Source organism: Micromys minutus (assembly GCF_963924665.1).
Source record: "Micromys minutus genome assembly, chromosome: 5".
Classification (NCBI taxonomy): Eukaryota; Metazoa; Chordata; class Mammalia; order Rodentia; family Muridae; genus Micromys; species Micromys minutus.
In genome coordinates, this window is record NC_137974.1 from 45,267,687 (window position 1) to 45,290,999 (window position 23,313).

A 23,313-nucleotide genomic window follows, 5' to 3' on the forward strand; every position below is an offset into this window, starting at 1 on the left:
TTCCATTTTCAAATATGATAATAATTACGGCTTTCCTTTGGGAAAATAAACTGTAATCCACCGACTCTTAGGTACAGATGGAAGGGTTTAGTTGTAGTGACCGGAAGGAGGAACGGCGTTTAACAGCATTCTGAAGTTAGACCAAAAAGATTTTGCTTGTGAAAGTTTCAGTGAAACAAAATCAGTTCTAGTTGCTAGAGTTTTGAAACGTGTTTCCAGAACACCTTTAAAAAAATCTAAACACTTCATTTGAACTTCCCTTTTGACGTTTTTCTTTCCCTGTGCCCTCTCCTTCATTTTTGACTCTTAAGGTTGTAGGATTACATGGTCCTCTACAATTCTCAATCTCCTTTTAATTTACTGTATTGTGTTCAGACAGTGTAAGTCTTAAAAAGGGATAAATCTGTCATGGGTGTTTTGGAAACAATCATGCCTCTTTCTGAGATGAGCAATTAGAGCCGAAAGCCACAGTGCACCGCTCTGCTGTGGCATACACAGCCGATTTCCTTATTTTTCAGTAAATAAATTAGTGCATGGATTTCCCAGCCGAGGTGGTGGTAGTGATGTCAGAGTGTTCTCCTGCGTCTTGCTGGCTCTGGGCTCAGAAACAGCATCATTACCTCCTAGGGCTAGGGAGTCAGACGGATTATTAGCTATAATGAACCCTGGCTTCTGCTCCAGGTTAGCAAAGCAGATCCCCAGGAGTCACTGGCATCTCCCTGGAGATCTGCCCCTCTCTAAGAGGCAAGAAACAGAGTTGCTAGCACGTCCCAGGTCGAAGGAGCCTGACATAGCTTGCTGATCAGTCTTTCTCATGTGTCTCCTCTAAGCATCCACATAACAGCAGATAGAGGCTCTGCACTCTTCCGGGTTAGAAGGGTTGGTTAACAAGCCCCCTTGTTTATGTTCAAAGGCTCCTAGATCTACTTTCTGCTACATTCTTGTCTGTGAGGTTATCAAAAATACATTGTAAGTTACTCGAAGATACATTTTAAGTTACTTGATTCGCCACTTAAGTATTTCACTTTCTCTTGGGCTACCAACAACTTGAGGTACAGGGGATGCTCCTAAGGGGCTGTAGTGTTTACATTTGGCTTTGTTGCTGCCTGATCTGGGCCTAGCAACCGCTGCTTTGTCTGATCATTTGTGTGTGGGTAAACTGAGGCTGAACGGGCAATTGTGACTTGCTCCAGATCTCTCTAGTGGCGTGTAGAGTACAGAAGTTAAGACTTCATTCTTTGAACTCTCGGCTCTGTCCATTTTCTGAAAAACAGACAAAGTACTCCCAGAGGGAGCGATCTATAAGCAAGCAAGGAAGAAATGCTGGCTGCCTTTTCTCTCTGGAACTAACGAGCCTTTTACCTGATGAGCTGTGCTTGGGGTGGAGGGAGCCGGTGGCTGAGTCAGAGTTCTCTGGCATCCGCCGTCCACACAGACACACATTCCAAGGACTCCTTGTTAGGGAAGAGAGAACTAAGCCATTGGTTAGGACAGAGAGCAGTGAATCCTTACGGTGGTCTAGCCTGGGGTCACAGATGCGCCTTATCTCATTGGTTTAAATGCAAACGTTTGGAATGCTTGCTAGCTGAGTGAGGAGGCCTAGTGACAGCCGCTGGCATGGAGATGGGCTGTCTGGTAGATAGGCTTACGGAGTATCTGTAACTGATGAGTCACTCTTACTGGAACCGTGGAAACAGGCAGAGACTCCCGTCCCTGCCTGCTGCTGCAGGGCCGACCAGTGACCTAAAGACCATTCCCATCAGCGGTGTTGTTTTAATGTTCTGTAGGTCTTCTAGATACTTGCTTCCATGGGAGTGTAATGCTCAGGTCTCAGCTCATGACGTCTCCAGGTAGATCGATGTCTAGGGCTTGTGGTTGTGTCTGTGGCTCTCAGTACCTTTCTTATCAGAGGCATTGATCCCAACCAAGAAGACACTTTTTAGTAAGTGAAATGCCATTATATACACACACACACACACACACACACACACACACACATGTACACACACACACATGTACACACACACACACACACATGCAAACACATACACACATACACACATGGACTCACACATACACACATGCACAAAGATGTGCACACAGACACACAGAGACACACGTGCACACACACATGTGCACACACACACACACAAACATGCACTCACACACAGGAGAGCCCTACTGTAATCATAACTATTGCTTCACATTCCACAGCTGGTTGAAAAATAAGTATCAGCAAAGTCACACTTTTAAAACAAAAGAATAAAGCATGTTCAAGTTACCCTTTATACATGTGCTAATGACTAAAACAGGACGGAAGTAAACCGTTTTGGTTTTGGGAATATGCCAGGCACATATCCGAAAGTACTTCACTAAGTAGGTATATAATAATCTAGATATCACAGAAAAGTATTACTCATATTCTCTCTTTACCCTCTTTCCCTCCCTCTCCTGCCTCTCTCATTCTCTCTATCCCTCTCTTCCTCTCTCAGTCCCTCCCTCTGTCAGGTTTGGTTTGATTCTAAGCCATTGGTTCTCTTGAGAAAGAGGTCAGACCAGTTTGAGTAGCGAGCAGGCTTAGAAGAGCAATTGAAATATGCACATGGGAACGTGGGTGATAAAATCATTTCAGAAGATAATGAACAAGAGACTTGAGAGTTTGTCTGGAGGGTGGTAGCACAGGTTATGCCGAGTTATTAATTTCCCAGCTCAACAGTGTGTTTCTTTAAGGGGTTAAAAAAAAAAAAAAAAGGAAATAGATACCTTTGTTTTGTTTTTTGTTTTTTTAAAGAAAAGCTGTGCTCCCGGTAGAGGGAGTACCAGGGCCAAATGGAGTCCCCTGGCCTGTAGGCCCGGAAAAAGAAATTGCTTGCACCTGGCTACCACTCATGGGGCGTGCACACAGTTGTGCCAAGAGCAGTTGAGTGGAGTCTACAGGGTTCCTGGTTCTCAGACATAACCCCAGTGCTCAGAACTAGATGGCTGTTGCAACAGAAGTAAATGTGAATGACATGGAGAGCTTCGTTGTGGGGACGCACTCAGCCCTTGTACTCTCATCCTCCATGGGCAAGATTTAGGAGACCCTGGACCCATTCCTCAGTTTCCCCTTCCATAAAATGGGAAGAAGCCTGTTTGGTACCCAGATGTGACTGGTGACCAGGGCCAGAACAGCTTGGTAGCTGCTTCCTTTCTCTCTGGTTCTCAGTGGCAAACTGTTGGCCCACGGTTACCATGGTGACACAGCACAGGGTGAAGCTGCTTAGAAATGGTGACAAGCAGCAACAGCAGGAGAGCGGAGGAGCTGGGTGGCTATTAGACTCCAAGGAGAAATGACAAAAGGAGCTGAGCCCAAGTAAAGGAGACAGAGGTGCCCACTGTAAGGAGCCCGCCGCCACCCCACCGTGAGCACTGACGTCATCTTGTAGCGCCCATGTGTACCCAGGCTGCTCTGTTATAGATTATACGTAATTGCCTGGGTCATTTTATTCCTCGGAGTTCAGACTTTAAACACAGTAACATCGGTTGTTGATTTCAGTATCTAGCAGCTCGGTGTCCTTTAAGATGAGACAAATTGTTGACTCAAACCCATAAGAAGTGTGGCTGGAAACCGCACCCTCCCAGGGACCCCCTTCTTCTTCTAGAGTTAAGAAAAATCTCTGGAAAGCAAACTCTGTGTTTTGAGCTGTTGTCAGTATCTCCCGAACTCCCGGGTTCTGCTCTTTGTGTTCAAACAGTCTGGCGTGGGAGAGACTTGCTTTGCTCAACATTAATGGAGTAGCACCATGTGTAGGCAGGCCACGGGTCTATCTATGCGGACACCCACAGGGTTCCAGCAAGGAAGCAGGTTTCTGTCTCTCTAAGGTGTCAGAAGCCCATAGAACTTCTTTTCCCCATGTGTCAGGTCTGGTTCTGTTTCACGATTGTACCCTGCACAAATCATGAAGGTTGGTCAGAAATGGAGAGAGGCCAAAAGCTGGAATGTTCTCGGCATGCTGTGTCTTGATGTCCTTGCCTTAGAAAGCACACTTTTGGCCCCGCCTCACAGGAGGCCTCTGTCTGAGGTATCCTCGGGGATGTGCCAGTACTGGGGCTTTAGTTATTCTGAGCCGCGGTTTGGCTGGCTAGAAAAAGACAAGCCAAAGAGGGAGGCCAGTGGAGCACTATCTTTCATGGACTTGGGTCATAGCCTCTCCTGCTCAACAGCCTGTTCCCCCAGACAGCGCAAGGCACCAGCAACACCACCCTCCGGCAGGTCTGCATCGTCAACAGCTTCTTCTTTTCCACAAGGGAGTCTGAGGTGACTGCTGCTCAGACTTGGCTTGCAGAAACGGGTCACATTCTGTGTCGGTGGGAGACAAAACAGGAAGAATTCAGCCATTGAGGTGTCATGTCCATCAGGCAGCTGAGGCTTATGCCTTCTGCTCAGTCCTCTTGGCTCACTTCCTTCCTGACCCTCCTTACCAGAGCACCAGAGACTCCCTCCAGAACCCCGAGTCTGCACTCTTCAAATGTTCCCCTTCCCATGACACATGCTCCCATTAGATCCCATGGCTCAAAGGGCCTGTTAACAAATCTAGGTCAAATGCAGTCGAGTTGATAAGATTTTCACAAGAGTCCCTAAAAATACTTTTTTTCCCCCTTAAATCAGCCTTCAGTCATTGAACAGTCACAGAACTTGAAGAACAGAGCGGCTTTAGAAGCTGCCAAGCCCCCTCCCTCTTAAAGCTCAGAAACTGAATCCCCGGGGAGCAGAAATAATAGCAAGAACAACTATGGCTGAGGGCTACTTCAAGTCCCATCTTGAAGATGGAACAAAGCGCCCTGTAGGCGCAGGCGCAGGCAGTGAGTTCTGGAGCCTGTCCAGCCACGCGTTCCCCATTCATGTGCTCACTCCTCATTCAGCGAGGAGTTGTCCAGAGTTTGCTATGTCCCGAAGTTAGATGTTTTGCTAGATGCCGGGGGATATACAACAGGCCCCTCTCTTACAGTTGTCCCATTCTGGCTGTAAAGTAAGTGTGTGAGTACCGAATCCTGGCAAGGGCTTTGGAGGGAAATGCAGAAGGGTGAGCCAGTGTGAGCAGGGAGCACTGATGCAATATTACATCAAAAAAGGCTTCCCTGTGGGGTGACCTCCAGTGTGGGACCAGGGAAGCACTCCCAGCAGAAGGATCCAGGAGGTTTAAGCAAGGAGGCAGGATGTGCTGCTTACTCAAGGACCCAGATGATGTCCAGAATGGCCAGGAGGAAGGAACGAGGGATAGAGATTACCAGAGAGACTGTGGGACCAATCACAAAGGTTGTTGCAGAGTTCTGGTCAGAGAAGGAAGGAGACCAATCATGAAGACCATTGTTGACTATTGTAAAACTCTTCACCGCCACGTGTAGGTGGGCAGAGAGCTGATCTGCTTATATTTCTGACTCGATTCCTTTGAAGGGAAGTAGGGGTGAGGATGGGAGGTAGGGGTGAGGATGGGAAGTAGGGATGAGGATGGGAGGTAGGGGTGAGGATGGGAGGTAGGGGTGAGGATGGGAAGTAGGGATGAGGATGGGAGGTAGGGGTGAGGATGGGAGGTAGGAGTGAGGATGGGAGGTAGGAGGGAGGTGGAAAGTAGGCGTGAGGTGGGACTTAAGGGTGAGGGTGGAAAGTAGGGGTGTGGTGGGAAATAGGGGTGAGGTGGGAGGTAAGGGTGAGGATGGGAAGTAGGGTGAGGGTGGGAAGTAGGGGTGAAGATGGGAGGTAGGAATGAGGTGGGAAGTAGGGTGAGGGTGGGAAGTAGGGTGAGGTGGGAAGTAGGGGTGAAGTGGAAAGTAGGGGTGAGGTGGGAAGTAGGGGTGAGGTGGAAGGTAGGAGCGAGGTGGAAGGCAACATGGGTAGGTGGTTTGGGAGGCCTATACTGTGAATAAACAGAGAAATGAAGGTGGTTTGGGTGGTGGAGAGGCAAAGAAGATGAATAGCCACCAGATCCTGAACCTCTTAGGAAGGTCCGTCCATGTTGTCCATCTGTGTATCATACGCAGGGTATCTGGGGGAGGAAGAGAAGGACAAAGGAGAGGAGCAGAGAGAATGGGTCTCTGGGAGACACCCATGTCTAAAGCTATAAAAATTGCCTGGGTTTAAAGCCATAAAACTGGCAGAGGAGCGCTTGAGGTATTGCAGTGTGTTCCAGCCCTTCCTGCTCCCACCGCCTCCTCCAGTGAGCACAGGGCACCAGGCACGACCTCTGTCATAGTTCTCATCCGTATTACCTTCCACCTGAAAAGCCTTATCGCAAACAATTCTGGGTAAATGTTTGTTCTGAGCTCTACCCGGGTCTTATCTCACCATTAAATATGCTAACCCCAGGGTGTGAGCTGTTATCTGCCAGTTGGTTCTACGCTGTGCTTCCTCCAAAGCCACCTGGCTCTTGCCTCTCTCTAGGTGACACCTGTGTGTGTTTCTTATCGCACGTTTTGAGCAGCCACTCCGTGGGGTGGAAGGGAAGCTGCTGACTCTTCTGTTTTCTGAGCACGTGGGATTGTGGTGTGCTGAGCCCTTGTCTAACCATTCTTGGTGAGGAGTATCAGCCACGCCCAGTTCTGACGTCACCCGCTGCTGTGGCTTGGCATGTACGCAGCCACACTTAGACACAGGGGGAGATATTTACGGACTCCCATGATGCCGTGCAGTTTCTACTGGGGGGACAATAGCCTTGCTCCCCACCTCGGCTACGGCCTCCTGTACAATAATCTCCCTCCACCTCCGGACTTCCTGGTAGTGTGCACTGCATCTCGAAATCCTTAACCTACGAGTGCATCTCCTTTCTCCTAAGTCAGCCAGGAACGGGTAGAGAAAAACACAAGACCAGACCTGGGCCAGGTCCTGCCTCTCCATGGAAGCCTCACTGTCTACCACAGTTCATATTTCTGCCTCCACTTTCCTCCCGACAAGCACTACTACCCCAAATCCTCCTCCTCGACTTCAGTGGCGTTCGTCCCACCCAGCCCCACCCCTCCCATACTGTGGGTGGACAGCTGACCGAGACAGCTAGCTTACCCAGAGTTGATTTTTCCGGTCGTGTGGCCTGAAGCCACACTCTCTCTACCCCCGAGGGAGAGTCAGCAGCTTGTCTTCTCTTCCCAGGAGCCGAAGTCTTCCTCCCTCCTTCCTCCACAGGTCATCTGTAGCTCACCACCTCCCTCTCTCACCTACCATCTTCCCAAGCTCCTTCCGGTTTCCGTCCTTCCAACCCCAGAAGAAGGGAGCCTAGGAAGGAGAGTTGGGGAAGCTACCCCCTCCTCTGTGTGCTCTCCCCGTCCTCTGTTCACTCTGAGGAGCTGAGGTTCCTGAAGCAAAGCTACCCCAAGGTCCCATCCAGCATCGGTGCAGAAGCATGGACGTCCCCCCCTGCAGTCCTGATGTCTGTCCTGCTGTCCTGCTGTCTCTGTGCCAGCAAGTCCTCCATGGCTGTGTCTGTGCTTATGTCTTCTTCTGTGGCCAGCACTGCTCTTCTCTGTCACATCTGAGAAGCTAAGTGAACTGTGCCCAGTCCTGTTCAGGTCGTCTCCCAGAGACACACGCAAGTCTGGTTTGCCCTTGCTCCCGCTCGGGGAGTGTTTATGTCTCTCAGCCATCCCGTGGCCTGAGCTGACATTTTGAGTAACTTGGATGTGGATGTCACCTCACTCCCCATTTCCAAATGGCCCCTGGCTTCTTGATGGGTGCCCTTCATCTGGAGCACAGCATCAGGTTTTTCCATCCACACACAACACATACTTGGAAATTCTCTTTGCTTCATCTCTTTCCTGTTCCCAAGGATCTCCAAAGATGACTGCTTGCTGACGACCACCCATGATCTGTACACGATGTTTCTTTGCCCGCCATTACTATGGCAGAGTTTTCCCCTGGGTTTTTTCTTTCCTGTTCAACCATCGCTCTAGCCTTTGGACAATTCCCTACTTCTTACGAGCTCTTCCGGGGTAAGCGTTGAGAGGTGTGCTTCCCTAGGGAGTCTTCGCTCAGCGACATCTTTTTACTATACTGTTGAGGTCCTTGTTGCTCACTATGCTGGCTCACCGCATCCAAGAATGCTTGAATATCCAGAGGCCCCTTTCACTCTTCTCCATGAGGACCACCCCTCCCCGAGCACAACCCTGGAACTTAACAGATGCTAGTGGACAACCTTTGATGTCTTGCTTGACTTTGTAAAGAACAGCCACCATCTTTCACGGCCACTAAGTGTCCTGGCAGATAGTTTCATAAGAAGTTTCATCAAAGTGATAGAAGCCAAGACCTCAACTCTGCTCTGTCCATGCTGAGCTTTAATTCTGGGGTGTCTCAGTGTTGTGAGTTGCTAAATACCACAGCAACTGTGCAAACTACTTGGGGATATGATTCAGGCAGGTGCTGCACACACACACACACACACACACACACACACACACACCTCCTGGTTCTCTCCCAGTTCTTCCTTTTACTACTGTGGGCAACCCCAAGCTTCTAGAAGGAGAGCCGCCAAGTCCCATCTGACATCAGCAAATCTTTGAAAAACTGTGCCACTGGCTAGGCTTGTGACAACCTCTTTCTATGTGTACATGTGCCATATCCATAGAGACGTGAGTTTTTGACTCTAATACATATGTGCCTTCATAGCTTAATTACCTACAGCTATAGCAATGCACTGATTGTTTTAAATGTATGTCCGTTGGCTACATGAGGCATCTCTTCCATTTGTATTACGTCAAAGGGGAGCCCTCGCCTTCGTGTTTATCTCTCTTGCCTTTCTGTGCCTACACTATGTGACAGAAACAGGTTAAGGAAGGAGACGGTTATGTCGGCTCATGGTTCCAGAGGCCTTTCAATCAATACATCTTGGTGGGGGAGATCATGGTGTATCTCTCCGTTAGGGGAGGCAGGAGTGTGTGACAGAGTCTGCTCAGATCAGGAGTATGTAAGAGATATGCGGAGCCAAGCCATATCCAAGCCAAGAGCAGGCAGAAAGGGTGGCCATTGGGCTGGCGTCAAGACAGGGAGAAAGGGACAAGGGACAGCTGGATAGGTGTTGTGGTCACTGTAGACTGTGGCCAGGGAAGGAAAGGGGCATTCTGAAGGGAAATGTGAGTCTCTGTCACCCTGTCGAGATGCAGCCATGGGCCACGGGAGACAAGCACTGTTCCGAGTGTTGTCAAATGTCGCTTCTTTCCCTCCCATCACAGCTTCTCCTAGCTGAATTGTATTTGTATAGAAAACACAATGGGAAAAATACTTTTTTTTTATTTGAATACAATATGTGCTGAATATATTCTCTCTGGCTGTGGGTTTAGGAGTATATTTAGAATCTTTCTTTCTTCTAATTAAAGATGAGATTTCTGTCTCCGTGTGTTCCTGGAATTGGCTATGCAAGCAGGTTGGAAATGTTCAAATATTAAAATGAACCCTGGGTTTTTATGACTTTTTTTCTCTTATACTTTTAAGACATACCACACACAGGAAAAAAATTAGCTGAGAGTCTTTTCTTTTATTGCCTTTGTCATAGATAATGGTGACCTATGGTGTGACCTTGGTGTGTGTGTGTGTGTGCGTGTCTGCCTCATTTCCTTCAGCAGAGTATAAGCAAGTGTGTTCAAAAGAATTGAGTAGCATCTGAAATGGAGATGCCATTGACAGTCAGAACTCTGTCCCCACTCAGAATGATGGTTTGGAGTTCAGAGGAGGATCTGTCAGAGGTTTCTGAAACTCACATTATAGAGGGACTCCATGGCTCACGTGCCTCATCATAGAGAGAATTCTTTATATCTATCTATCTACCTACCTACCTACCTACCTATCTATCTATCTATCTATCTATCTATCTATCTATCTATCTATGTGTGTATACATACACACATATATACATATTCATTTAAATGTATATTTCATGGGCCTTTAAGACTGTTAAAGATACAGGATCTCTCCACCTGTCTTTGTGTGTCTCTGCACATGTATTTACTAACACAATTACACCCAATAACATGGTGTCTCAAAGCCCCCAATGCTTTTTGGTGAAATTCCAACAAGCTAATGAAAAACCCTTGTCCCACTTTATGTAACTGCCTCCTTCTTAAAATCATTACCGATGCTAAGACAGCTTAGAAATTAAAACCTTAGAAGTTAACGCAAACATCTCTAAGCATCTAAACGAATATAGATCAGCTACCATAAAGAGAGACCTCGCAGTGTATGACTGGTTCTGTTGATTTACAGGAGACATTTATCATCCCCTCGCTTGTGGGGCTCAGAGAGGTTCACACAGTTATTTGTGGGGAAGACTAGAAGCCAGGCTAGCAAAGTTGGTTCTCATCCCTTGACTTTAAAAGCCCCATTTATTAGATAATCTTTAATAAGTCAAGAAGAAACTGAATTCAAGGCACTTAGGAGGTAACTGTGCTCGCCATTTTCTGGTTTCTGTGGAAAGCCTGTTGGGTTCTTTCTCTCTTTCCTTTGACCATCTCTGTCTCTGGGCCCACTGAGCTGTCTCGGGAAAGCCCAGTTTGACGCCTCCTCTCGAAGGCAGTGATTACTGGGCAGTATTACCCCCACTCCTCAGAGTCAAGTGGCTCTCAGCCCTGGCACTTCAGCTGGTGGTTCCTCCAGATTCTCCTCCCATATCATTGCTCTGTCTGCACCTGATAGGCCAGGGATGTGGCTAATTCACTCATCAGTGGAGAGAGCAGTCGCTAGACATAAGAGGAGGAGAGGCTCAGATAGCAAGCTACTGCCAGCAAGGAAAGATCACTTTCTTTTAATGTAAGTCATGTGCAATGACATAGCCTGTAATTCTAGTCCTGGCAGACTGAGACAGGAGAATTGCCAAAGTTCAAACTATGTTTGGGCTATATAGTGTATGCCGGGCTAGCCAAGGCTACAGAGCAAGAGCTTATCTAAAAGACTATTCCCGCTTCCCACATGAAAAACCCAATATAGTGTCACATGCCCCAGTGCTGAGGCAGAGGCAGGAAAGTCAGTTGAGCTCTTGCATTCCCCAGTACTGCACAGTGAATAGAGAGACACCATCTCAAACCAAGAAACAAATGTGCGTTTTTCAAGTTTTGAATGTTGAGAGCCAAAGACTGCAAAAAACAAGGGCTAGGAAGTCGAAGGGACAAGAGCTCTTCACTGTAATTACATGTATGCGAAATAACATTAAAGGCATCCTCTCCTGCGTGTTACTCAAGGGCTAATGAGTCCTTGACTGTCTGACTCAGAAACCGGTTTGTTTTGCAAGGACCCTTTAATCAGTGCTGCAGGAGGCCTCATCTGGCAGCCACACAGGCCCAGGTGACCAGGAGTGAACCAGGAAGGCTGTACTGTTTTGAAGAGTCCTCTGCTTCCCTTAAGGCGATCTTAAATTTTGATCGGTCTCTGCCTCAAGATCCAACATGATGGACGTTTTTGCCTTCAGAAATGTGTAAATTATCCACAAAATGGGGACACCTGGGGGGTCCTCAGCCTGGGCTTGTCTGCGGGTGTGGAAGGTTGTGATGCCACCTGCTCCTCCTCTCCCACAGGGAAGGGCCGGGCATCCCGAGCTGACTGGCTGCATCATCTAGCAATTGTCATAAGACTTGGAGCAGCAAATCCTTTTACACAGTCCAGAGTCACAGCTCTCCAAAAAAAAAAAAAAAAAAAAAAAAAAGCTAACACCTAGAGAGTTTTAGATGACTTGACATTACTGTGTAGAGTTGAATGGGAAAGGTCTCAAGGAATACCACAGAAAGCCATATTTCTTTGAACTTCGAGCGAGTCTTCCCTCTGAAGGTAGGGAGCCTGGGTGTTGGGCTTGGAAACATGGGCGATGGTGGCAAGTGCTTTACAAAATAGCCCTTTCTCCTCTTTGACAGCTGTGTCATCCGGTGGAGGTCCTTTACAAAGTAACACCCCCTCCCACCCCCAACACCTACGTTTTTAAACACTCCCCCCCCCCCAGGTAAGTGTGCTGGTCTGAACCCAAACCCCAACCCCCAGAAATCTCACCTGAAACAGAGCTCCTGGGCGCTTCTGCTCCTCTGGGTTTGCTTTGTTTTAATGGATCAGACATGAAGCCACCATGGGGGGAGGGGGAGTCCTGTGTCTGCCCTCCTGTAGCTGCTTGTGTGGGATTCTGTGAACACAGAGATCCTTTGGGAACCTGAAGCGGCCATCTTTGTTCCTTCAGCGTCCCAGAGAAGCACAGAGCATACTGAAAAGCGGCAAGGGATGATGGCCAGCTAGCACTGGCCACTCCAGGAGGTTTATTAAACACAGTGGCCAGCCTGTTCTGAGCTCCCCAGTGTCCGATCTCCAGGAGAACCCTCCGGTCTGCATTTCTCTGTAAGCTTCATGAGGCTGCAGGGCCGCTGACTCAGGTCCTGTTCTTTGACACTCACTGGGCTCCGAACAGGCCTTGAGATTGAGTTGTTCATTCCTGGGGCAGCTGCCCACCCTCTGCTCGACCACAGCAGAATGAATCAGGGTATGCCCACTGCACTGTTCCTTTAGGTCATAGCCAAACGACCCCGTCAAAACCCGATTCCTGTAAACTTTTGAGTTTGGTCTGTATTAAAATGCAGATGTTCACCGAAGGGGCATCAGGACTTCAACAAACGTTTGTGGGGTGTTTCCTACAGACCAGGGTGCTGTTCTGAATCCGAGGGGATTCAGAAATAAGAGCCGAGATGCATTATACACAGAAAGCAGATTCCGTAAGAGTTTTCACTGGAGTGAGGTGGATAAGTTAGTATCTGCGGTCTTGGCAGCATTTACAGTTCTTCTGCGTTAAGAAGTAGCAACATTTGTTAAAAAATGAAAGGCCTCAGCGTGAGGGCTGTGGTAGCTATGGCCCTCTGCCTCCTCGTAGTCATGCATTATCTATTAGATTGTGTTTTGCTCCCCAAACCAGTGCTGGGGCAGATGATGGCAGCCAGGTACAACCATGGCTTCTATATGGAGCTCTGTGTGGAGGAAGAGACTTGAAAGGGGGTTCCATCCATGGATGTCTAGGGAAAAACTTTTCTTTTTTCATCACCTTGCATTGGAACAGCATGATGGTTCCAAGGGTATTGGGTATTTCTATGACCCATGCTGTGGTAGGTCCCATGAAAATGTACAAGAAACCGAAGAAAGTAGTTGACTTCCTGGGAATAGAAGATCAGGAACACTGATGACACACCCCGTAAAAGCGTGAATGGCGAATTTTCACTGTACATGTGTGACATGTATTTAGATTTTATACAGATTGATGGGGGGGGGGGGGGAGAGGCTCATATACTCAACTCGGCCGGGTCGTACTTGAACATCTTCCAATAGCTGTATTGAGGGGGTCTATTTAACACTGAATGTAAATGGAAGGATAAAGATTTTAAATGTGGTCACAGAGCCACTTGGAAGGGACTCCCATCCTGGATGGCATAGCCCAACACATATCTGTTCTTCCAACTACATGCAGCCTAGCAGAGCCAGTGTTGGACTGGATCTGTGTAGGCACAGCCAGCCTGGTCCTTGGTAACAAGGTAAAACTTAGTCTTTTCCATCTTTGCTTGCTCATATCTACTTGTGACACCACAAGGAGATCAGGCCTTTTATAACCGGCGACATGACTTCTAGGACAGGGACAGAGAGCACACGAGGAAGAGTGAAAAGCTGAAGATACACAGCAACAGACTTAAAACAGCAGTGTGTTCCCGTTACAGGGTGCACACCCTTTTCTCTTTGGCATAAAGTAACTGTCATCGAAAAGTTTGCTGCCTTCTTGAAAGCAAGTTCATGTTAAATATTTACATGTGGGATCTTAAGAAAAAAAAATGTATATGCGGATTCTTAACCCCCTCCCCTGCAAAAAGAACTTCTAGGAGCCGGAAGTAGATTGTGTTAACCGGGGAACTGTAGAATGGGACACCGGGAGATTTGGTAAGGGGTAGTAAGTTCAGTACTGCAGTAGCCATGGTTAATAACAACATGTGGGGCCCTTGAGAATGGCAGGCAGTCAAGTGTCCTCACCAGAGAACCAGAGATGTGCATGAAGTGCCACCTGAGGTAGATGATTTGGAGTGTGTTCTTGGTTATAACGCTCCATAAATAGAATTGTTTCATTGGCCAATGAAAATAAGTATGTTCAGAGGCCGCTTTGTCATGATCGTCTGTAAACACAAATTCTGGTTGCGTTCTTATCAAAATGTAAGTAGGAGTCTCTTCCCTGGGCTGAGAGCGTCCCTGTGTGTGGCTTCTGTGGATGAAGACCATGGAATCTTCTTGCCATCTATGCAGAAATGCCTCGGTTTACCTATTTCTGTCCGACCTTTGCAGACTGGCAAATGGGGTTGCAACTCTGTTGCCCTTGGGGATGGTGTGTACCTCATTCATGTCATTCTGAAAACTTCCCAACTCCAGGCTTTGAGTGATGTTTTCCTAATATGAACTGAATGAATCCAGAACATCGTCTGAGGCCCCTCTCTCACCGATGCCCCATCTTCCCTCACGAACAGAAACATTTCTTGGCTTTTGCTTCCCCGGTCCTTTGTTCTGTACCAGGTTTGGAGGTGGCTGGAGGCAATGAAGCTGCAGGTCCAGGCCGGTTGGTGAAACCTGATACAGAGTAAATCTGGTTATTAGACTCATCTTCTTAAGCTCGCTAGCCTAAGCTACTTGATGTTGCTGCTGTGAACACACGCTGGCAAACAGACAAGCGGGAGCCTGTCTGCCCCCCTCAAATATCTGATAATTGAAGTCAGCAATGTGGGTAGTTTTCATTATTGCCAATTCCCCTGATCTCTCTCTCTCTCTCTCTCACACACACACACATACACACACATTTACACTCACACTCACACACGTGTATACACACTTTACACTAGCACTGTCACAAACAAATCACAGAATGATACACATGACAAAGCCATTCTCACCATCCTGGGAGAAATGATCAAATAAACCTACAGACACCATGGTGGTCCCTTCCATCCCCAATGAGAGACATACCAGCTCTCTCCAGGATGGAGAAGCCCAACTGTAAAGATCTTGGCTTGATCTGCTCAGGTTAACTGATTTTTGCCAATGCAGAGACTCACTTTTTCTGGGAACAGTTGTGAAGCACTTAGGGATGTCTGCCCTCTGAACTTACTTGGTACGCGCTGTTTTGGAATACAAGTCAGTGTCACTGAAACGGGATACACTCTGATAAGTGCATCCTTGGGAGCAAACGTCACCAGAGGTGCTCTTGCAAGAGAGCCCAGATGAGGTAGATCATTCACTTGATGTGACCTCTGGATGCCGCCGAGAGCTGTGTTAAGCACAGATGTGTGAGGCTGCCAGCTGGGAAACATGGCATGCTGTGTACAAAGGGCACATTCCAAAGTGACCTGAGCCACACTGAATACAAAACCCAGTGGCAGACTCTCTCCCAACCATCAAGGGTTAATGTTGTACTTCCATGTGACAATCAGGATTCTGGGCTTGTATGTCCAGGATCATACAAACCCATGTACTTCCATGTGACAATCAGGGTACTGGTCTTATATATTCAGGATCATACAAACCCATGTACTTCCATGTGACAGCAGGGTACTGGGCTTGTATGTCTAGGATCATGCAAACCCATGAGAAACACCAATCATACTGTGAAGTTGTGCTTGGAAGTTCAATGTGACCAAGACCTCATCCAGACACAGAAACCTTAAGCCCCATTCAAATTTTATGACAATGTCTTATATGTAGCCCGTCACTGATAGAAACCTTATGGGTTTATCATGACTAATCTACTTTCAGTCTTTATGAAGTACCCTTGGCTATAATTTTTTAGAAGGACGTCAAGGCTTATGTTACAATGGCTGCACACGGCCAATTTACTTTTATTTGTGTTTATCTTGATAATGTTCAATTTTAACGTTACTAATTTCATGATCTTTGATGAATGGAAACAGATGAATCTGCTGATCTTAGACATCTGAGCCTTAACTTACGGTGTTGTTACAGGCATGCTTTTTAATCTTCGAATTCTAAATACACAAGAGCAGGTTTTTGAAAGTTCATGACATTTTTAAACTTCTGTGTGAGGGATGCCCACAGGTCAGAGAGCAACTTCTCAAGTGGTTCTCCCCTTGTACAGTGTGGGTCCCAGAGATCAAACTCCAGTTGTAAGGCTTGGCAGCAAATGTAATTATCCACGGATCCATCTCCCAGCCTGGAGAGGGTAATATTGGGTTGTGACTCAATTAAAGCTAAGTTGAACCTGATTGAAGTTAACTTGCATCCTCAGTTCAATTGGTCATTGAGAAGCTCTTGTGGTCCTAATAGATACTAATAACTCAGGCATCTAGGAGACAGAAACTTCAAAGACTTGTTTTTACCTAATAGCATGTTGCTGGGAAGACAGGTACCAAGAAAACTGCAGAAGCAAAAAAGTATTCAGAGTTCAGAGAGCAGATATCAGGAGACCGGGTCTGTCTACCCCAGCATCAAATCTTTGTAAATTCAGCTGAAGAAATAGGGAACCCATGCTTCATCCTAAATAATATTACTTCATTTAGTAGGAGAGACACATCCTTACAGTTGTTTATAGCCTTCCCAACAATAAAATCAATGACCTAAATGTGACATTAATTGGGAACCACATTTCCAATACACTGTTTGGTGATTAAGCACATTAGATGGAATTGTTTCAAAGGGCCTAATTACTGTGTCTGCCACACTCATCTCTCTGAGTCATTCCTAACTCTGGAGTGTTGCCTAGATCAGCCTGAGTAGAATTTCAGTTGCTCCTTCTTCTTCCTCCTCCTCCTCTTCCTCCTCCCACTCCTCCTCTCTCTGTCCTCCTCATCTCTCCCTCCTCTTCTTCCCCTCCTCCCCCTCCTTTTTTCTATCCCCTCCTTCTTTCTATCCCCTTCTCCTCTCTACCCCCTCCTCCTCTTTACTTCTTTTTCCTCCCTGCCCTCCTCCTCTCCCTCCTCTTCTCCCTCCTTCTCCTCCTCCTTCTCTTCCTCTTCCTCCTCCTCCTCATTCTCTCCTTCTATCTCCTTCCTCCTCCCCCGTTTCCCTCCCCCTCCTTTTCCTCCCCCGTTTCTCCTTTTCCTCCTTTTCCTTCTGCTTCTCCTTCTCTCCTTCCTCTCCCTTTTCTTCTTCCTCTCTCTTCTCTTTCTCCTCTCCTTTCTCTTCCTCCTTTTCCTCTTTGTATCACTTTCCCTGCGATACTGAAAACTTTGGGATCTAAACTTCCACAAACTCTAGATCTGAGCTTAGTGGATAGGTCAAGTGTTTGATTCCTCTGAGCTTGGACACAAGTTGATGTCATATTGTTTTGCAGGTTCATGGTTTAAAATTGCCTTGGAGATCACTCTTGCTGGCAGAAGCCCTCAGGGAGTTCTTTCTGTGTTCAGCTCTTGGGGTTTTTGTTTGGTTGTTTGGTTGGTCTGGTCGGTTTTTGTTGAATGGACTTTATCCTGACCCTTTGAGTGAATGAAGTGATCTGATTTTGTTAATCACTTAATTTCAGAATTTAAAAAGGACGAAGGAAGGAAACCGCCATCCTGCTCAAATACACAGATCTAAGAGGGTTGTTTCCCCACATCCTCCAAAGCGTGAGCATCAGAACTGATATTTCCCAAAGAGTGCCATTGTATTGAAGTCACTTTATTAAGAAGGGGTGTATCTGCAAAGCAGTCAAGAACTAGAACCCTGGAAGCCAGAGATGACAGTGAGCACGTGCTGCTTGTGGTTCACTGTCTTCCAGTGGGGCCTATCGATCGGTGACTGACTTCCTGCTTGCTGATACATCCCCTCCCCGTGTCCTGGATTGGACTGCATCAAGGAATTCATTGAGGACATTCAGACTTACATGTTGGAGTTTTCACAGCAGTTTTGAGATCATTGGACTTGGATTGATTTCACCATTTAACAGAAAGGAACAGAGCCCAAAGTTGTTTTCATCATGGCCTTGAACGTTGCCCCCGTGAGAGACACAAAGTGGCTGACTCTGGAAGTCTGCAGACAGTACCAGAGAGGAACGTGCTCACGCTCAGATGAAGAATGCAAATTTGCTCACCCCCCCAAAAGTTGCCAGGTGGAAAATGGAAGAGTAATTGCCTGCTTTGATTCCCTCAAGGTAAGACAACCATTCTGTACATTCTGCAGAGTTTACCATTCTGCTTGCTTCTATCTTCTCTGAGATGGCTGTTGGGGGTGGGGTTGTGTTGTGTTTTCACCCAAACTTAATTATACCAGGCATACAAATTTATTTTTCATATCTGTGCTTAAATTAAAAATGCATAGTGGTGTATTTCTGGTCCAAGAGTTTCAAATCAAAGTCAGGCCACGGACAATGGCAATAAATGTTTTATTAACACTTGACCTTCTCCGGGTTCCATGAAGACGAAGATGCCAATGCTGTCACTCTCATTCGACAGTCACTCTGATACCTCTGTTTCTCCTCGTGTGGCTTCCTTTCTCAACCAGAGCCTTCCTGACATGCTTCCTGAGAGGGTGTTCATTCTGTCTTAAAAACTGTTTTGTGGCCAGCAGAAATCACGAAGCGTACACTCAAAGCTAGGTTCTTGGAGGACCAGTTACTACTGTCTGTAAGGAACATCATGGACGAGCCCAGTGGGATTCAGATAGATGGCCACTTGATGAGCTCATGTCTGGAGGGAAAGTAGGGCAACGTGGCTGATAACTGTGGTGCAGGAGAGAGACGAAACACACCCATGGCCAACCTCAGAGGAGAGCTGGCTTCCACCTGACTAGAGACGCTTGGGAAGCTGGCCTGCCCCAGTGTGGTACATTGGGTTGAATAGAATTTGGGTTGGGAAAATGGGAGAATTCAATGAAAAACTGTACTTGGACAAAGTGGGATGATTTGGCTGAGAGCTCTCTGAGGTTTACTGTAACCCTGAAATTGTGCTGTTTTGAATTCCAGACCGGCTGAGGTAGTCGTAGGGCATGGTGACATTGTCGATAATAGAGATGGTTAAGACACGTAGCTCGGTGTTTCTGCCTGTGAAAAACCCCGATATGCTTACCAATTTAAAACCGTATTACCAGTGCTCTTGATGTCCTGCCTGAGAAACCATGGCGCTATGAGTTTATGGAAGAGACTCGACCCCATTCTTAGGCATTGAAGAGACTGGGTGCTTAGGGTGATTAAGTCATATGTCAAAAAGTATGTCTGAAGCAGGGAAATAGTTCAGTTTGTAAAGCCTTGTGAGGACCTGGGTTTATATGTAGAACTCACATGAGGAAAGTAAAATGAAGTACTTCTAATCCTGATCAGTGTTTGGGAGGCAGAGGAGGAGGATGACTGTGGCCAGCACACACTAGATAGCAGGTTCCAGCACAGACCATGATAGATGCTGCTTCAATGGACAGTAGATTGCATCCAAGGAACAGGACTCCTCATGATTTTCCTCTGGACCCACAAGCACACCACAGATGTAGACACACACACACACCTCCCAGACACATGCACACTCACACACATACCATACACACACTACACAAACACTCACACACACATACTATACACATACACCCATACTATATACACACACAGACATGAACACATGTATACCATACATACACTCATACAGATACACACACTCACACACACACCATACACACACCACACATATACTCATACACACATACTATACACTTACACATGTACACATACCACATACACACACTTACACATGCTCATACACACGTTCATACACACACAAACATGGACACACACACACACACACACACACACACACATATATGGGAACACACATACAAATTATGTCTTAAAAGACTTATAATTCTACCTTATCACTCTTGTAAATATGTCTTCAAACCAATGTTCATATTCACATATCTTAAAAAATGAAACTCTGTCTCCATATTAAAAGCAGAAGAACCCATTCTTAGCCCAACAGAAGAAAAGCTTGAGAAATCTGAGGGAAACTCCATATAATAAGCTACTACTGTTTTAGACCCTTTCGTCAGAAAAGGCTCATCTGCCTAGATTAAGCTAAAGCTGAAGAGATAATCATATTTGATTTGAACTGCAGTAATTTAAGTCCATGTCTGTATTTGTATTTATTTATTTTTTCCTTCACTGAAAAGGGAAGGCAGTCTGAACTTACCTTTTCATTTTTTACCAATGGAAATGTTCCCTGTAAGAAGCAGTGGAGACTAAAGCTGGCCCCAAGACAGCATCCCTCAAGTACCCAGCGGAGATGCCACCACCCACATACCCGCTGATGACGTTATGCATATAAAATCTGTCATATCAGATGCATACTCAGAAGGGTTCTAACGAAGGCACGAGTCACCTGTCACTCTCGAGGTATTGCTAAGGACCCCAGCCAGTGAGTCATCCAAGGTCACCCAACTTAGCAGTGGCAGAAGAGAGCTACATCTTGGGCTTTTGCATCTAGAAAACTTCTGACTTACATGACGTAATTGCTCATGCCCTCCTGACATCATTTCTACTTGGATGATGTAATTGCTTATGCCTTCCTGACATCATTTTTCAACTTGGATGATATAGTTATTTTTGTCTTCCTGACATCATTTCTTTTTTTTTTTTTTAACTTGGATGACATAGTTGCTTTTACCCTCTTGACATCTTTTTTGGAGTTTTGTTAGTTTTTCTTTCTTTACTTGTTTAGGTCAAGGTATGCTAGTTTGTTTTAATATTACTACTAAAAATGCCCATTGAAGGAGGAAATGGAATATAGAAACGGGTCAGAACTGAACATATAACTGCCAAGGTCACCTCCAATTCCTTTAGTTAATCTCGCCTTCTCTAGCTGAGCAGCTAACACTAAATATCATTGGTTCTTTGTTTTCAGTTTCTTCAAGTTAGAGAAATGTAGGGGAAATATTCCGGATTACCAAGGTCAGTGTGTCTTGACTCCCTCTGAGTAAATACTCCCAGCCATATCTCTAACCCTTACAATCCACCACATTACCGAAAGTTCATCCGAACTACAGTGGGGTCTGGAATCCTGAATGACATTGGGTTTAGCACAGAACTCAAGGAAGAAGCCATGAGTCTGTTGAGCACTAGTCAAGTGAAAGGAGACCTTCAGATTCATTTTCTGAAATGACCGGTGCACCCTCTTTCAAGTGTGGGAGCATCCCAGGATACTGCTTCAGAAGGTCCGTCCTGTTTGAGAACCGTGAACTTGCATGCGGCTTCATTTGCATCTGATGTCATATACATTTAGAGTTACCCAACTGTAAAGAATGTATCAGGTCATATACATTTAGAGTTACCCAACTGTAAAGAATGTATCAGGAGCCCTCCAGGCACAAGTATAAGATAGGCCTCTTTCTAAACACCTGCTCACTGTCCCCACTGCCTTCCTTGGGTTATTTATGACTTAATAACTTTCCTTGGCAGTAGTGAGACTACGGAATGGTGAAAATGTCTGAGACCCGCACAGCCCCTAGCACACTGGTGCGTTCGTATCGAAGCGTCGGTTTTTTCTGTTTGTTTGTTTGTTTGTATTTTTAAAACTAGGAGTCCCTACAACAGGACACACATCTTACAGATGCAGAAAATCGTACCTCAAAGAGCGAGGAGGCTAATCCCCCTGAAGCTGCCTATCTTTCCTTCATTTAGCACCGGTTGATCCTCCCTTATCCAGACCTTCAAAGTACGAAGCGTTTTAATCGCTGACATAATTCCGTCAGTAGAAAATTCTACGTCTGACCTCATGGGACGAGGTGCAGCCAAAATGTAGCTTAAGAGAAATGATTTAGAATCAGGACAAGTGTGCTTGTAGCCCAAAGCATTTGAGGTACAGAGTATTCAATATCTGTGTTAAACAGGATGGCTTTCTTCAGAGATGCCATCGGGTGGCCCCGCCCTGTCCCCAAGAGGCCCTTCCCTGTCCTCACAAGGCCCCGCCCTGTCTTTGCGCTTCTCTTTAAGAACATTATTCTAGCTCCTTGACTCAGTTTCCTCTCGCTGAGAGTTGGTGCCATTCCTACTTCGAGAGGTAATGTGTTCCCCCTGATTGACTCTCCACGTCCCCACACCCTAACCCAGGCTAGAGCATGTCAGAAGGTAGTAATGCTGTTCCTCTGCTTTCCAGAAGTTTCCCAGTCTTGCCCCTGGCGTTGATGACCAGCTCAAAGGGAAGCTGTGTCTGGAGTCAGGATCACCTGACTGAGGGATAGTCCTCGGTGCTATCTAACTTATCAGCCACGGCACTAAAAGACAACAATAATAATACTTAAGATTTTGATGCCATTTGCTAGAAGATGTGTTTATAAGCACCTTGGAGTGTCTGTAACCATGACAGGAACCTCTGTTGCTGTGTCAGTTAAGGGACCACACATTCTTTTTCCTTGTCATATTTGTACATATGCTTAAACTTTCCGTAAGTACACGCTAAAAACAAATGTGTGGGCAAACGTGTGCTGAGGTATTTGGAAGGAAAGCCATAAGTATAAAAAGATGCTTTAACAAAAGTTGTTTTGGAAAAATACATCGTAGTTCTGACAGTGGTGTTTCTATATTGTACGGCTGCTGCCGATGTGAGAATAAACCAGCAGCTGTGGCTTCCTTCATTCTGAAAGGACCAGTTCAGCTCTGAACCAACATCACACGTGTGTGTGTGTGTGTGTGTGTGCGCGTGTGCGTGTGTGTGCGCGTGCGTGCATATGTACGTATATGCATATATACATATACGCATATATTCATATACACACATATACATACACACATATACATGCATATACACATACATACACACACATACATACATACTCAAACATACACATAGATACACACACACACACACACACACACACACACACACAAATTGATTTATGGTCAAAGAGCTCATCTACTGACAGGCTCTGGCCTTGACCCAGTCAACTTGGTGACCCTTCAGCTGCTTCCCCCAGGGCTTCAGAAAATAGACAATTTTCTATTCAGGTTCTTTTCCTTGCAACTGTCAGAAATCAATCTGGGCCACTTTGCAGAGAGGAACATCTGGAAAGAAAAATTTAAATGCTATTGAGACTAAGGGTTTCAGTTTTCTTAAACAGTTGAATTGAGCTTTTGAATGGGAAACCAACTAATAAAATCATGTTGCTAATTTTGGGTGAAAATATTCCGGAGTACTTGGGACAACTGTTTACACAAATTTTAGAAACTTAGATATTACCTTTCTAAATAAAAATTAGTTGGTGGGCTGGGAAGTGAGCACCACATAAGAGGGGATGGGGGATGGGAGGACTTCAGTTCTTGAAAACCAAGCCCAAGTATGACCTCCTGGGTGACCCCCCACCCCACCCCCCCGCTAGAGAGGCAGAGACAATGGATTCCTGGG

At 46.2% G+C, this 23,313-nt stretch overlaps 1 protein-coding gene across 2 annotated transcripts in view; it reads left to right on the forward strand.

Annotated features, from left to right (window-relative positions):
- The window catches only part of MBNL2 (muscleblind like splicing regulator 2), a 152,569-nt gene that overhangs the window by 29,972 nt on the left and 99,284 nt on the right, over window positions 1–23,313 (forward strand). For both annotated transcript variants that reach the window (XM_080917209.1, XM_080917208.1), the window contains exon 2: window positions 17,478–18,086. In XM_080917209.1, coding sequence (XP_080773335.1) covers window positions 17,913–18,086 — 174 coding nt within the window. In that variant the 5' untranslated portion in view covers window positions 17,478–17,912. The remainder of the gene's footprint in view (window positions 1–17,477; window positions 18,087–23,313) is intronic.